This window comes from Nilaparvata lugens, chromosome 2 (genome assembly GCF_014356525.2).
Source record: "Nilaparvata lugens isolate BPH chromosome 2, ASM1435652v1, whole genome shotgun sequence".
Taxonomy (NCBI): domain Eukaryota; kingdom Metazoa; phylum Arthropoda; class Insecta; order Hemiptera; family Delphacidae; genus Nilaparvata; species Nilaparvata lugens.
This window is the reverse complement of record NC_052505.1, coordinates 23979220-23993546: the sequence shown is the minus strand read 5'-3', so window position 1 is coordinate 23993546 and position 14327 is coordinate 23979220. Positions and strand designations below refer to the sequence as shown.

Here is a 14327-nt window from a genome sequence, read left to right as displayed (position 1 = left end):
TTCCATCTCTTATGAATTTTCAGAATAGATCAAAATCAACAAAATTGTGAAAGATAGTGGAATGCAAGAGTGAATTCAATTAAACTTTTTGTATACCCTAGGCCTATTCTCAGATATACATTGTCAAATTCACGACTTCATTACCTACCGTATCCAATATTAAAAGAATAAGTCGTGTTAACTCAAGTGAAATTACTGAACAATGCAAGAGCTAGTTTTTATTACTTGTACCATTCCAGTTCTACTAATTTTAATCTGGAATCGGGGTAACATTAATGAAAGTGAAGAAAATTGTGAGAACTCTAGTGAAATAGATGGTTTCCATATTGAAGAAAACGTTTTTGACGTTTATGAGATGCAAGAATTTGAAGGTGGAGGAGATAGTAGTGCTTTTTGTAGGGATGGAATTTGCACTGATAACCTACTAATGAACAACAGAATCATCGATGAACTGAGTATGAATGACAGTTTGAAATTCCATGACTTGAGTTTGAGGACTAATAGCTCTTTTCAATCAATAGAAAAACTTTTAGCTCATGCTGTATTGAAAAGGTGTGGACAGAGGGGACTGTTTGTAACTACAACTCTTTTATTCAGTGATAGGCGAACTGGAAATAATACATTATTAACTGCAGTCAAAGCTGAAACTTTTCAGCAGAAGGGGTACGCGAGAGTTTCAAGAGGTGGTGTTTTTCAGAACCATGTTGAACTGCAGTTGAGATCTGAGAAGGGTGATGGGTTTCAGTATGAGATCAGTGTTTATGGGTTGGATTAGTTGAGTTTTTCTAACGAAATGATAAAATTTTAGAAATACATTATTGTCAGATCTCTACATGATATGTCAGCAAAATGAAGTAGGTACGTAAGTAAAATAATCAACATATTAGTCCAGTTGCATCATTAATAAGCTCAACATTGGATAATTTCTTTTCCAATCCAGTCACATCTCTATTTGATTTAGATTTTCGTGAAATTGAGCTGAACTTATTGCGCTTATCAAAACTGGAAATATCTCTCGAATAGTGTACAATAAAATCAATAAATAAGTTATTTATCCGAATAATAAGTCGAAGTCATCACTTTACTGTTTCAATGTTTCGTAAGACATATCTCAAATACCATTAAATATTGCGAAATTTTCAAATATAGTAGTTTTTAACGATATAAAAAAAATTGATGTGTTTGACAATATTTGAATCAGATTTGAGAAGTCGGTAGTACTGTTCAACTCTCAGAGACAGACATCAATACTATAGAGGCAGCTGAAACTCTTTTAAAGTGCACTGAGAGATATGCAATCAATAATAATTAGTTTGGGAGGCCTATAAACCAGTCCCATGAAAATATTAAATGCTATTTTTGGTGGTTCATGAGATAATTGTAATTCCATGATACAGCACTTCAGACCCCCTCCCATCATTTTGCTGAAAACACTCATTTGATAGTTTTTATCAATCACACCAGCTAGGTACGTTGTACCTATGTTCATTGACTCATAGGATTCAGTTTAGCTATAGTGAGGTCCACGTTAAAATGGCAGTGGAGAAAGATAGGAGAACAGCGTTGCCGATCCTCTGTCTTGTCAATGATGCTATAATGTACAGTAAATAATTAATATTAATATTCTTAATGATTCAATATATTATTATATAAATAATATTAATAAATAAATAATTATTGTCTTAATGAGGACGTAGGTGATTATTGATGTAATATTTACGGTTCATTCTCGTCTAAAATAATCAATTATTATATTTTATTAAGCAAGAAATTATATTTTTCAATAATATTTTTATAATTAGGATGAAATTTTGTGTTGATTAATTAATAATTCTAAATAATTTATAAAAAGTGATCTGGCAACACATCAAAGCGAGAAAGAGATAGCGCTATCCGCCTTGTTGAATGATAGATAAGGATAGCAATACCATTGCTAATAATTAAACACTGCATTTATAACGTGGACCTGACTAAATAAACATACATAGATGTCTAATCCTCAGAAAGAACTAAAATTTCATCAACAGAGAGAATAAAAATTCAGGAGACCTATAGCAGGGAGTATCGATACTCTCGAGAGATTAGTTATTCTATACCTGTGATATTGGAAAAATGCATTCACACACTAGAAATGGCTACACTAAAGTAATTGATTATGTTTTAGATTTTGGCAGCCTTTTCATCATCCCTGTCTCTATAGATGTTCGTTAATTTGTATAAACTGTCAGCAATGGTTAATTTGGAAGTATTGATATTATATACAAGGAATGCTGACAGTATGAAGAGGATCTCACTATACTTCACACTCTCCTGAACTTCCCAGAACTTGAAACTTCATAGAAAGTTCTCATGAATTGATAAAAGTTCTCATGAAATGATCTCGTTCGGATGATCGTCAGGAGTATAAGCGCCATAGATTCTGATGAGAAAGTCGAGTCCGTAGCCGGGTTGGGACTTGAGGTTGATTTTGACGCTTTTCTGTCCGGGACCGCCCGAGAGGATCTCGGCGAATCCGCCATGTCCGTCTGTGGATTTGTCCAGAACCTCTATGAACGAAATGCTGATGTTCTTCAGCACACCTTTTGATGGGTACTGTATGTCGCTGCACACCACTGGCTTTGTCGGCGACTTGTCTTTCAACACTCTCATGAAGCAGAGAATCCTGCCGAAATAAATGCCATGAATAATCAAATACAATACTCGAAATAGAAATATGAATAATCAAACACAATATAAGGTACAGAAAAATTTGATCATTGGTTGTGTGCATTTATTTAAATGATTTTCAATGAGTAGAATAAAAAAGGCAATGAATTATGTTGCTGTACACTAGTGGATTTGATAGCGATTTAAAAATATAATAATACTGAGGGTGATGCCCACATAAGCTCTTAGGCTTCTGCATGGGTAATGAGTCGGAGGGATGTTGATGAGAGATGACTACTTTTTAAGTAGACGGGACCGACGGTTTATCGTCTCCTACGAAAGACGGGGTGGCAGTATCTATATGATTGTACTGTGGTCAAAAACTTTTACCCTGGCCGAGATTCGAACCAGTACCCTCAGGAAGCAAATATTCCAGCAAACTCTCCGAAGAATAGTGATGAAATTATATTTTTCAATAATATTTTAATAATTAGGATGAAATATTGTGTTGATTAACTAATAATTCTAAATTTATGAAAGGTGATCTGGCAACACAGCAAAGCGAGAAAGAGATAGCGCTATGCAAAAGCCCATGCAAAAGCCTAAGAGCTTATGTGGGCATCACCCTCAGTATTATTATATTTTTAAATCGCTATCAAATCCACTAGTGTACAGCAACACAGTATTTTCTCTTCCAATAGGATGAGAAATAAACGTTGAGATATGGCAGGTGACATTACGCGCAAAAAGTCCTAAATAAAATACTGTTCACTTGTCCTCACCTAAGCTAAATTGGTACCGTATCAGGCAAATCTTGAAAAATCTCATGCCAAAAATGGATGGGCATGGATTGGTTTTCATATAAATAGTTTTAATTTTATCCACATAGTGGGTACGCATAAAAAAAGGGTGGGAATAGATGTGTTGAAGAAAGTTACGTTGAATCTTAAATAAGTTATATTGAACTGTTATTATCAGTTTGATCCGTTCCAAAGTACAATAGCCGGCAGGCTCGCTTCGCTCGCATTATCCGTCAAGCTAGGGGGCTTCGGCCCCTGGACCCCCTGATGGATCATCCAGAAATATAAACAGGCTCGTTTCGCTCGCTGCATTTTTTGTTGAGCTTGCTTGTAAAAGCGTCTATATTGAGCGTATCTTTGGCGTAATTTTGATGTCCCCTCAAGACAAAATTTCTGGACCCTAGCTGAACTTCTATACCAAATTTGTACATTTTCTCTCAATTGGTTCTTGAGAAGGGTTGAAAAACGCAGGAAAAACGCTAAAAAATTGCCGATCTTGGGTGGAACTTCGGCGTTATTTTGAAACCCTTCTAATACAACATTTTTTTACCCTTGTACCAAATTTGAATATTTAGTTCTTGAAAATGCTAAAACCCAGAAATACGCTATAAAACCCCAGATTTTGGGTGTATTTTCGGATTTTTTTTTCAAATTCGTTCTTAGTGCTCCTCTAGATGGCCAACTGAACAAACCTGCCAAATTTGAACGTATTTGGTCCTGCAGATTTTTAGTTCTGTTGATTCTTAATGAGTAAGGCTCAACGCACACTTACGCGACTCAGGTCGAGAAGAGACTCGACTCTAGTCAAGAGCATGTGTTTTCAAATGATGACACTCAGACCAGTCGATTCTAGTCTCCGCGACGTCACCATTTAAAAACAAATAATGCTGTCGACTAGAGTCGAGTCTCTTCTCGACTTGAGACGCGAAAGTGTGAGTTGAGCCTTAGTGATTGAATGAATCAGTACCATTTCGTTTTTATGAAAATAGATTTTAGGTAAGCCCATTGTTATTTTTGGTAGATATAGTAAGCTTACAGGAGATATACGGTAATTTAAGATAAATAGGCTCACTTCGGAGGTATGTATCTTCATATTATTATGGAGAGTCAGAAAAGCAATAATTTGTATAGTACTGCTCCTATCAAGGCTTATTATTACATTGAAACAAAACATAATGAAATAAGAATGATTATATCATTCGAATGCACATTTAAAAAATGTGAAAATATTATTTTTAGATCGATAGCTGCTAGACTATTTTTGTAATAGATTTTTCGTACTCTTGAATGAGTTTTCTGCGATAGCCCAGAAAACAAAATAAGTGAAATGCTTAAGAAGTTTTTTAAAATAATTAACAAATTGGATTCTATAATCTACACTTTCTGAATCTGAGAGATTGTTCTAAGATTCTATTTGAAAGAGGAGATTTGTTCAACAAACCTGTCTCTGACATGCTTATGACCGCTCATAATGTGGGTGACATTCTTAGCCACAGTTTTCGGTCCTTGTTTAGCATTTATTGAGCTATTAGTGACGGCGGCCTCCTTGTTCTCCACAGGCTTCCTCTGCTCGAGGATCCAGTTGCTCTCATCCAGCAGAGAGTAGGTTTCGATTGTTGAGAAAATTGCCACAATTATTATAATCAGCTGTATGTAGTAGCTCATTCTCTGTAATTTGACAGGAAAATATAACCAATGATTTTATTGAAATCGTTTTTTGCTCTCTGCTCGAAATAAGCTTCTATTTTGTATAGAATAGTCAATCTCGAAATACATATGCTTCTTAGGGCCAAGCCACATTAAACGTTTTTTCGGGCGTTTTTGCACTGTCGGCAGACGATTCGGCCGGGCAGGTAGCTCTGCTTGGATTGGCTGATTGGGTTGGCGTTCGGCAATCAAATGATAATAAGCCAATGGGAGAGCTTCCTTCTCTACCGACTCGTCCGCCACCAGTGCAAAGAACGCCTAAACCCTTTTATCGACTGGGACTATGATAAATGTTTCAACTGTGTTATGCAACTCATGTAAATTAATAAATATTTTTTGGAATATTATGTTTTTGAAGAAAATAATATAAATATTTTTTGAATAATTCGTTGTTAATTTAATCCCTATAGTCAATAATTCAGTTGATTATTGGTTTAGTTGATTATCCTATATTCCAATTCTCAGTATTTGATTGAAATTGGCATTGATAGTAAAATTGACTCTCTACTTAAAACTTTCGAACTCCATGACAAAATAATATGAAATACAATAATTACACTTACGAAGCAACAAATCTAGTCCAGTGTTCGGAAATAGAAATGAAAATAGACACTATCAAACTATACCTATTATTTTATTCAACTTGGAATTTTATGTTAGAAATAAAAGCAACAAACCCTCGATATCTAATATTGCTATTAACGTGCACATATATCACTTTAGACATTAACATGGAATGATTTTTTTATCATTATCTATTTATACAAATTTATCTATTATAAATCTGTTATTCCTCATGCTGCTTAATTAGGATGAGATCGATTTTTTCAGATATGATTCAATTTTACAATCTAATATAGGCTAAAATCATAGAAACGTGAAAAAATATAATGAAAATTTAAAGAATAGGTGCAAACAATTTTTACTCACTTGAAAATCACAGCATAACACTATAAGTATATTATGATAATTATAAGAAACTTCTTCAACAAATTATAAACAGACGATTGTGCTGTCAATATTTCTTGAGGGTGTCACTCATATTCTTGTGAATCAGATTGATTTAATGAAGTTCATTGGAGTACTTAATTCGAAATCGATAGATGATGAATAAATTTGAAATAATTTACATTTGACAGAAGTGAAATCATTATTGCTTCTACACACTCTCTTATTATCATTATCATTGACACATACACACTTGAATCAAACAGCTCAACACTTTGACTACAATATCTTTCCTCAATACAGATCTATTATTGATGAGTGCATTGGTCTGGAACGATCACAGATAGTTTTGCTATTTATATTCTGACCTCATGAATGATTAGTTGATTATGCAATGCCATATTTCTGTACAGGGCTCTTCTGATACTAAAAAGCTATCATTTGGGAAGAGACTTCCAATCAATAACTTTTTTGTCTATTTAGCATTTAGATCCTATCAGAGTTTTTGTCTGAAGCGAAATGATTGAGCAGAGAATATCACTCTTCCTTTATTGATGAATAAAAATTGTAATACTCCAATATAGTAAGATTCAGTGTTGTAAATGCTATCATTGTTTGAATAAAGAGCATTCATGTTATTTATGAAGAATGATAACAGCTCTAATAACTGAATCTCAATATAGACGGATCAGTTAAATACCTGTAAGGTTGATGCTCATTCTACAACTTGATCTTTTTGTTCTTAAGATCTAATTATACGGTGAAATAAAATGTAGGAGAATAGGCTTTTACCATTTCTGTGCAACTAATAAATACATTATTAGCAATAAATTGAATGATGGAAGACTTCAAAAAATAATTACCATAGATTACAGTAGTTCATATATCAGAAGAATACTACTGTAGGTACTATCAATTGATATTGCACATTTTAATAGTGCTAAAACAGATCTCAAAACCAGCTAAAGTGAGATGAGCAAACTGACACTATTCTATCTCTTTTCTGATACAGACTGATATAAGTGACTGATACTTTTCTGATATAAGTGACTATTAAAAGTCACTTTATATCACTTGAAAATGGCATAAATGTCCGAAACATGTTCTGATAAAATATTTCAAAAAAATCTGGTGTGGTACACTCACACAACTTTCCTTGCTCATTGAACTGGGAGCCTCATTCTCAAACGACAATAATTTAGAGAAATAACATAATGACGATTGGCGGCAACATAATTATTTGAAACTACGATCAGACTACTGTATATCTGTGTATATAATTGTTTTCAGAGTACTTTTTCCTTTGTGTAAATTGTGAAATCCGATGATTCTTTAAAAGTCGCCAAAACAGCTGTTCTACAGATGAAATATCTCGACTATATGTTATTTTTATAGACTGCTCTACCTACCTACCTACCTCATGCACGAGAAGGAGGTTACAAAGTCCATTTCTCAAGGATGGGGTGAGCCCCCCATTAGTTTCCCAGAAAGGAGACTCATGCCAGTTGATAGAGCTGATAAATAACTATACAGAGTATGAATTTGAAATAAATCAGTCGAGTAATTTTTGAGAAAATCGTGAAAAACATGGATTTTGTAATTATCCGCCATTTTTCTCAAGCATTTTACGGAGCTCCTGCAATTTTCCTAAAAATGAGATTCATGTCAGTTGATAGGGCTTATAAATATTAATCCATGGTATAAATTTGAAGGAAATCGTTGGAGCCGTTTTCGAGAAAACCGTGAAAAACATGGTTTTTTAGTAATTATCCGCCATTTTTCTCGAGAATATTACGCAGCTCCTGCAATTTTCCCAGAAATGAGACTCATGTCAGTTGATAGGGCTTATAAATAGCTATCCATGGTATAAATTTAAAGAAAATCGTTAGAGCCGTTTTTGAGAAAATCGTGAAAAACATGGTTTTTTAGTAATTATCCGCCATTTTTTCCGCCATCTTGAATTGAATTTTATTGAATTTCTTATTGTCGGGTCCTCGAGGTATAAATACCTTAAGTTTAAAATTTCAAGTCAATCGGTTGATTAGGAAAGGAGTTATCGTGTTCACAGACATACAGACATACACACTGTGAAGTTGTGCTCCTGGGGGGGTTATCTCTTATGATATAGTCCCACGTTATGAAGCTATTGTGAGAAGTTGTGGATTGTAATTCCTTCACAGATAATATGGTGTTTCTGGTATTTATAAGAGCAGTCTCTAAATTCCCTCTTTTGTGAATAAATTCACAAAAAATTAAGGCCTTCCGGCTCGCAAAATTACTGGGTTCAAACCTCAGCTCTAGCTCAGTGGTAGAAACATGAATTTTATAAATACAAACAATCACCATAAGATTCAGTGATCGGTAATTGGTAATTCTTACCGCTGCTTCTATGAAGTTCTTGAAGAATACCAGTAAGGAAATTAAAAGAATATTTGATGACTGATTATCAGTAACCATGTACCACTAGAGAATAATCAGGATCAACTATAGTTGTTTCTAGTTGATTCTTAAAACGCTCGTCGTGAGTACAAGTATTCACCAATATACCCTTCAAAATTCCTTAGAACTTACAACGCCAGTTCTTGAAGCTCTCTGGATCCTTATATGATATAACTGGAACCTTATTACTATAATTTCTTAATATGCTTGTTCTGGCTGATAAACTGAATATCATCAAAGGATGATAAATATTGAGTGCTCTGAATAAGGTTAATATTATTGATTCAATAATTTTAAATGCTGCTAGATATTTATTGGTACCAAAACAGCTCAAACTATATAACACGAGATGAGTTGGGATATAATAAAAAATTCTATAAGTTGTATGCTGACATAAAACACAAAATATATTCCCATAAAAAAGATGTGCATAAAATATTCGATATAACTATAATTCACTTAAATAATCTACTTTTAAAATCTGAATAATTATCACAGGCTTTGCTAATATTCACAATAATGAATTTCAAATTCATAAATATATTATATTTAATACTGGTACTTAGACTTCCAATCAATACAAAATTCTACCAATAAAAACCTGTTCGGTCTATAAGTTTGATATGATATGTTTTGTTCACTAAACAAAATTAATATTTAATAAATTAATATTCAAACATGAGATCTCAGGGCTTTTAATATGAATTCGGGCGGTGCATGGAAGTAAGCTTCCTACATATAATAAATAAATTTATAAAATGTTCCTGTGAACTATGTGATATTGTTCAACACGTGGTGACTTTCTATTTTTATTCTAATTAATTGGAATAGCGCTTTTTTATTAATTATTACCCCACTGAACGTAGACAATGAGCTCATTTGGTTTGACTTATCACTCACTGACTGAAGTTCTGGATGTTCTCGTGGATTGAATTAATTATTTCCAATAATTAATTAGGTAGGCTCCTTTTCGTCACTGCTGGGCTAACGTGTAATCCAGATTTTTATAAGTTTCTTTCGAATTAAAGCTATTTTTATGGGAATCTTTACAATTACGAACTCTTTGACAGCACTGAGTTCACAAACAATTTACATTCAACAAACATACATTACATTTAAAAAAGGGTTTGGCTTAATAATTCATTAAAAAATTTTTAAAAGGAATAAGAAAAGATCCTAAACTCCATGTGCATCCTCTCGGGGTGGGATCTTAAGCCAGAAGAAAGAGGTTTTCAGAAAAATTTGCTTCTTCCTAGAATAATTCTATAAGCTACTCTCTGATGGCCTTCAATTTAATAGACTCAATACAATGGTTGCCTTGGGAATCAGGGCTTCCTCGGCTTTATAATAGAAAAAATTAAATAAAAGAAGTTTTTATACAGATATATGGGGTATTTATCTTAAATTGAATTCATAAATAAATCGTAACATATGATTTAATAGATAATACATTTTGTTTTTATATGAGTTTTTATACTCTTGATTTATCATGCTTTTTTGGATTGTAATAAATATTGTATAGAAATAATAGTTGTTTGTAATTCTACACATCGACTTCCTTTAGTATACATAATATATTCTTTATGAGTGAATTTATATGATTCAACCGGTCATATGGGTTGATCGAATAATCAGCTGATTCGTTCAGTATTGGTCGGATAATTATCGATTTATCCAAGATCGACTAATTCTTTTCAAAACGTAAACAAGTAACTCTAACCTCAATGTTCATGCATTTTATTTATTTTTTTTTTTTTTGTAATCCGCCAATAATAATTATGCCGCTTTATAATTTTTTGATCTTACCAATGGGTTCTCATAATTATTAAATCACAATAATACATGTTTTCTTATCGTTGTTGATAATGCTATTACTCCTAATCACTAATAATACTTGATTTGAGTTGATTTACTCTTTAGATAGGTCTAACTTTCTTTCCAATTTATAGTTCTATTACATTTTATTGGCTCATTTAGAAATATTTGGTGGTTTCAAATTACCACGTGACAACACACACACACACACACACACACACAGACCAACACCCAAAAATCATGTTTTTGGACTCAGGGGACCTTGAAACGTATAGAAAACTTGAAATTGGGGTACCTTAGTTTTTTTTGGAAAGCAATACTTTCCTTACCTATGGTAGTAGGACAAGGAAAGTAAAAAGGGTACTGAGATTTTTATTTTTTTTATATTGACACTATTCTTCATTGATGTAACATTGATGCTTCCGATTTAGACAATGTTGACAGTTTCAAGTGAATATCACTTCACTATAATAATATTTGAAGTTGATTGGAGGATAAAATGGGAAAATATTTAATCATTTAGCTCGTCTTTATTATCATTAAAAAATCACAATCTTAATCCATCAATAAATTAATTCTGTACAAAAAATATTATCTTCCCCAGTGTTTTTTCAGAGACTCCAGAAGTGTTTTCCAGTGATTTTAAATCTCTTAAGATTTATTTTATTTTTAACTTCTACTTGGATAATTTCAACTTTCAGAAATAAATTATAAATAAGACGTTCTTGCTTTTCTTTTTCACTTCCTATAGTAACTTCCATAAATTTTGACTGAATGGTGTATTCCATGGCTCCTTTGCGATTTGAATAATATTGTAACATTTTTGGCGCCCAATCCTCCACTTCTCAATGTTACGAACGCTCCCGTCCCGTCAGTCTTTCCATCCCAGCACTGCACCGATGTTATGTATTTGTTATTGTACGAACCGTGGCTTGGGAACTTGATCTCTTTCTCCACTATTCTGAAAAGTTTCCTTGGCACGTACACGTTCAGATCGAATAGTAACCTGAAAACATTTTATTACAAATAAATAGAAATAGTTTTTTTTTGCCGTTCAACATTACAATATAGTTATGGATAATGCCACAAATATTATTGTACACGTTAGTTGTATATAATGATTTTCTCACAGGCTCAAATGACAAATAGCACTGTTAATATATTATTTAATGCTTATACTATTAGAAAAATCAATGCAATTTTGAGAAACGTTTTGTACGGGATAAGAACTGGCTTATTCTATTGCAAATAGATTATTTCAGGAAAAATAGATTCCAACATACATTAGGCTCACCACTAGCATTCAAAATTCCTACTCAGTTCATGAAATTTGAAGATGTAAAAAAGATAAATTGAAATATAATATAGATTTTAGGCTAGGCGCAAATCAGTTAGTCAAGACAAGACAATACATGATCGGACACGTTCAGTCACAATACTTCACATAGTTGCTTATGGAGACATGTCTAATTGCAATGACTAATCAGTGTAAGTTGCGTGATAAGCAGCCATGTGGAGTATTGTGATTAAACGTGACTAGTCTTGTCTTGACTAACCGGTGTACGCCCAGCCTAAGATTGAAATCTTCACTAATCGGCAATATTTCTTATGATATTATATGCCTTATTTGATATTGGAAAAGTATCGGCTATATAGTAAATAGCATAAAACTAATATTTTTTACAAAAAAAATTCTCTTTAAAATTCTGTGCAATCTGCCAATAAGCAGCTTCATTATCTATTGTGAATATTTTAGGATTATTTATTATTTTCGAGTATTTTTCTATATTGAAACTCAAATGTTGAACTTTTTAATTCAACTTCGATCAGAATTAGATTTTTGTATGGTTTATGGTTTAAATTATTCATTTTGAAGCTCTAGAAATTTATGAATGTTTTTTATCAGTTCCAAGTTACAGCTATTGTGTAACATGATGAGTTTTCATCAATCACTAATCAAGGTTGAAAAATCATTGAATGTTTAGCTCTCCTGTGAAATTGAAAACTATAATAGAATTCATAAGTTTCTATTATTAATTTATTAATATGGAATGGTCACTTGTCAGTTCCATGGAAGTAGGCTACAATACAAGAAATATAAAATCTCGTATTAGGCTACAATGATAAAAACTGTGAGCAATTAGGAGAAAATTGGAATCTGTTACTGTAATAGGTGAGATATACTAATACTTATCCATAATGAAAACACTAAAATATTGTCTGATATCAAGTATTTTTTTAAATTACATACATGTTGGACAATCTTATAGCGACATGTAAGACAATATTGATGAATACGTCTTATCAGACAATTTTCTGGTGTTTTCATTCACAATTGGAAATAAAAATCAGAGTTGATCAGTTGATTATAAACTTACGAATCACCGGGTCTTGGGTGGCCAATTATAAGATTATGACTTTTTTGCCCATTTGGTTGTACTAGTATTTCACTTTGATATCCATCAATTACTAGAAGTGCTGACAGCAGAGCACTTGCCAAAAGCACAATCTTAGGTGAAGTGGCATACATCTGAAACATCAAGCATTATTTCATTTCATTTATTATTTTCACATGAAAACACTGACCAGGAGAGAAAAACTAATGTTTTTCCTTGTACTCTTTCTCTCCCAAATTTAGATAACATTTTAAAAGTCTGAAATAGGGTTACGATTTCACTTTCTGAGATTTTGAAATAACAATAGAATTTTCAAATAAAATCATTAGGCCTATATCCAACAATTTCCTGTGATGTAATTGTAAAAGGATTATTGTACTTGGAAAATAGATTTATTTTTAGAATGGACTAGATCTACTATGAAAGGTCTAGCCTAGTATAGCCTGTATATGATAGGCTAGGCAAATGATTGAAATTGATGAAATTTAAATAGGCTACTGTAGAAAATTGCAAAGAGGTGAATACAGTTCGATTTTATCGTACAATGATTAATAACTATAAATATATTGCTATATATTGATTTTATTCCAAAATCATTATGGAAATGGCTATTAAAGTTTGGTACGGTGACTTATCACATATATTCAAAGACTTAATTAGGTAGTGGTTTTGATTATCCAGCGTGAAGTCTAAATTGATACACGCTAATTCTGCATAAGTAGGCTACTGTTGCCTAAAAAAAGTACCTTTCTAACAAAATATGAATAATAATTTTCAATCTTGTACAGAAAGAAAGCTCTTGTTGAAAAAATATTGAAAGATTCATCAATTTCCTTTTAAAAGAATGATATTCTACAGTACATAATGTGAAAAGCATTTTAAGTTCATTTCTAAAATAATTAATCTGAAGTTAGAAAATATTGGGAATTGTTTAAATCCCTTTTATGAAAGATTAAGATCGTACAATGTGAGAAGCATGTCAAATCCACTCATAAATGAAGAAATCATTTTGTGACAAGTATCTCAGGGTGATAAGCAGCATCATAATATTGAAAATTAAGTAAAAAAATAGTTTTTGTATTTTATTTGTAAGTGATACGTGATATGATATAGTTGATTTATCATTGCATATCTCCAAATTTTTAAAATCATGACTTCACATTAATTTATCATTTATGGTGATGATGACCTTTATAAAAAAAATGTTTTATCTTTTAGCTTAAATATGTTTCTATCTCTATAAAAAAGTACACTATTTATCGTGGATCTTTGCTCACCTTTATGAAATTAGAAGATCTTGGAGAACAGAAAGTAATGCAATGAAGAACTGTTCCACAGTGAATGCACTACTTATCATGAATAATTTATTATTTTATATAGTTATGAAGTGCCTTGGGAAACTTATCAGGTAGCAGAAAAAAATGGGGAGATGTGTCACTTTCCATAAGATGCTGAAAGTTTAAGTGCTTTGTTATGTCAACAAATTTCAAGAAAATTCACATTTTCGAGCTCTCAAGAATGACTCATCAGCACAGGAAATCAGTAGTTTTCCTCAAAAGTAATAGGAAATTACTCA

General features: G+C 32.3%; 3 protein-coding genes across 10 annotated transcripts in view; 1 reads left to right on the top strand and 2 right to left on the bottom strand.

Moving 5' to 3' along the window:
• LOC111050093 (protein Wnt-5b) overlaps positions 1 to 14327 on the top strand; it is a 75583-nt gene that overhangs the window by 41784 nt on the left and 19472 nt on the right. The gene's annotated exons all lie outside the window — the stretch shown is intronic.
• Positions 939 to 6961, bottom strand: LOC111050096 (probable salivary secreted peptide). Of its 2 annotated transcripts, none has more exons than XM_039420838.1 (3): positions 6355 to 6961; positions 4888 to 5114; positions 939 to 2662 (listed from the first exon to the last, which is right to left on the bottom strand). In XM_039420838.1, exons 2-3 carry the CDS (start codon positions 5109 to 5111, stop codon positions 2368 to 2370), a joined length of 519 nt encoding a protein of 172 aa, XP_039276772.1. In that variant the 5' UTR covers positions 5112 to 5114; positions 6355 to 6961; the 3' UTR covers positions 939 to 2367. The 2 variants fall into 2 exon arrangements, with proteins under 2 accessions (XP_039276772.1, XP_022192038.1); XM_022336346.2 differs by having other exon boundaries at positions 6084 to 6959.
• On the bottom strand, positions 11084 to 14211 carry LOC120349824 (probable salivary secreted peptide). Its single transcript, XM_039420841.1, has 3 exons — positions 14029 to 14211; positions 12734 to 12885; positions 11084 to 11361 (listed from the first exon to the last, which is right to left on the bottom strand). Exons 2-3 carry the CDS (start codon positions 12883 to 12885, stop codon positions 11094 to 11096), a joined length of 420 nt encoding a protein of 139 aa, XP_039276775.1. The 5' UTR covers positions 14029 to 14211; the 3' UTR covers positions 11084 to 11093.

Excerpts from the sequence above, each read along its gene's own strand:
- LOC111050096 (XM_039420838.1), bottom strand. The coding sequence starts at position 5,111 with ATGAGCTACTACATACAGCTGATTATAATAATTGTGGCAATTTTCTCA. Across the intron at positions 2,663-4,887 it reads CATAAGCATGTCAGAGACAG|GATTCTCTGCTTCATGAGAG; the intron begins GTTTGTTGAACA and ends TTATTTCGGCAG.
- LOC120349824 (XM_039420841.1), bottom strand. The coding sequence starts at position 12,885 with ATGTATGCCACTTCACCTAAGATTGTGCTTTTGGCAAGTGCTCTGCTG. Across the intron at positions 11,362-12,733 it reads CACCCAAGACCCGGTGATTC|GTTACTATTCGATCTGAACG; the intron begins GTAAGTTTATAA and ends AAATGTTTTCAG.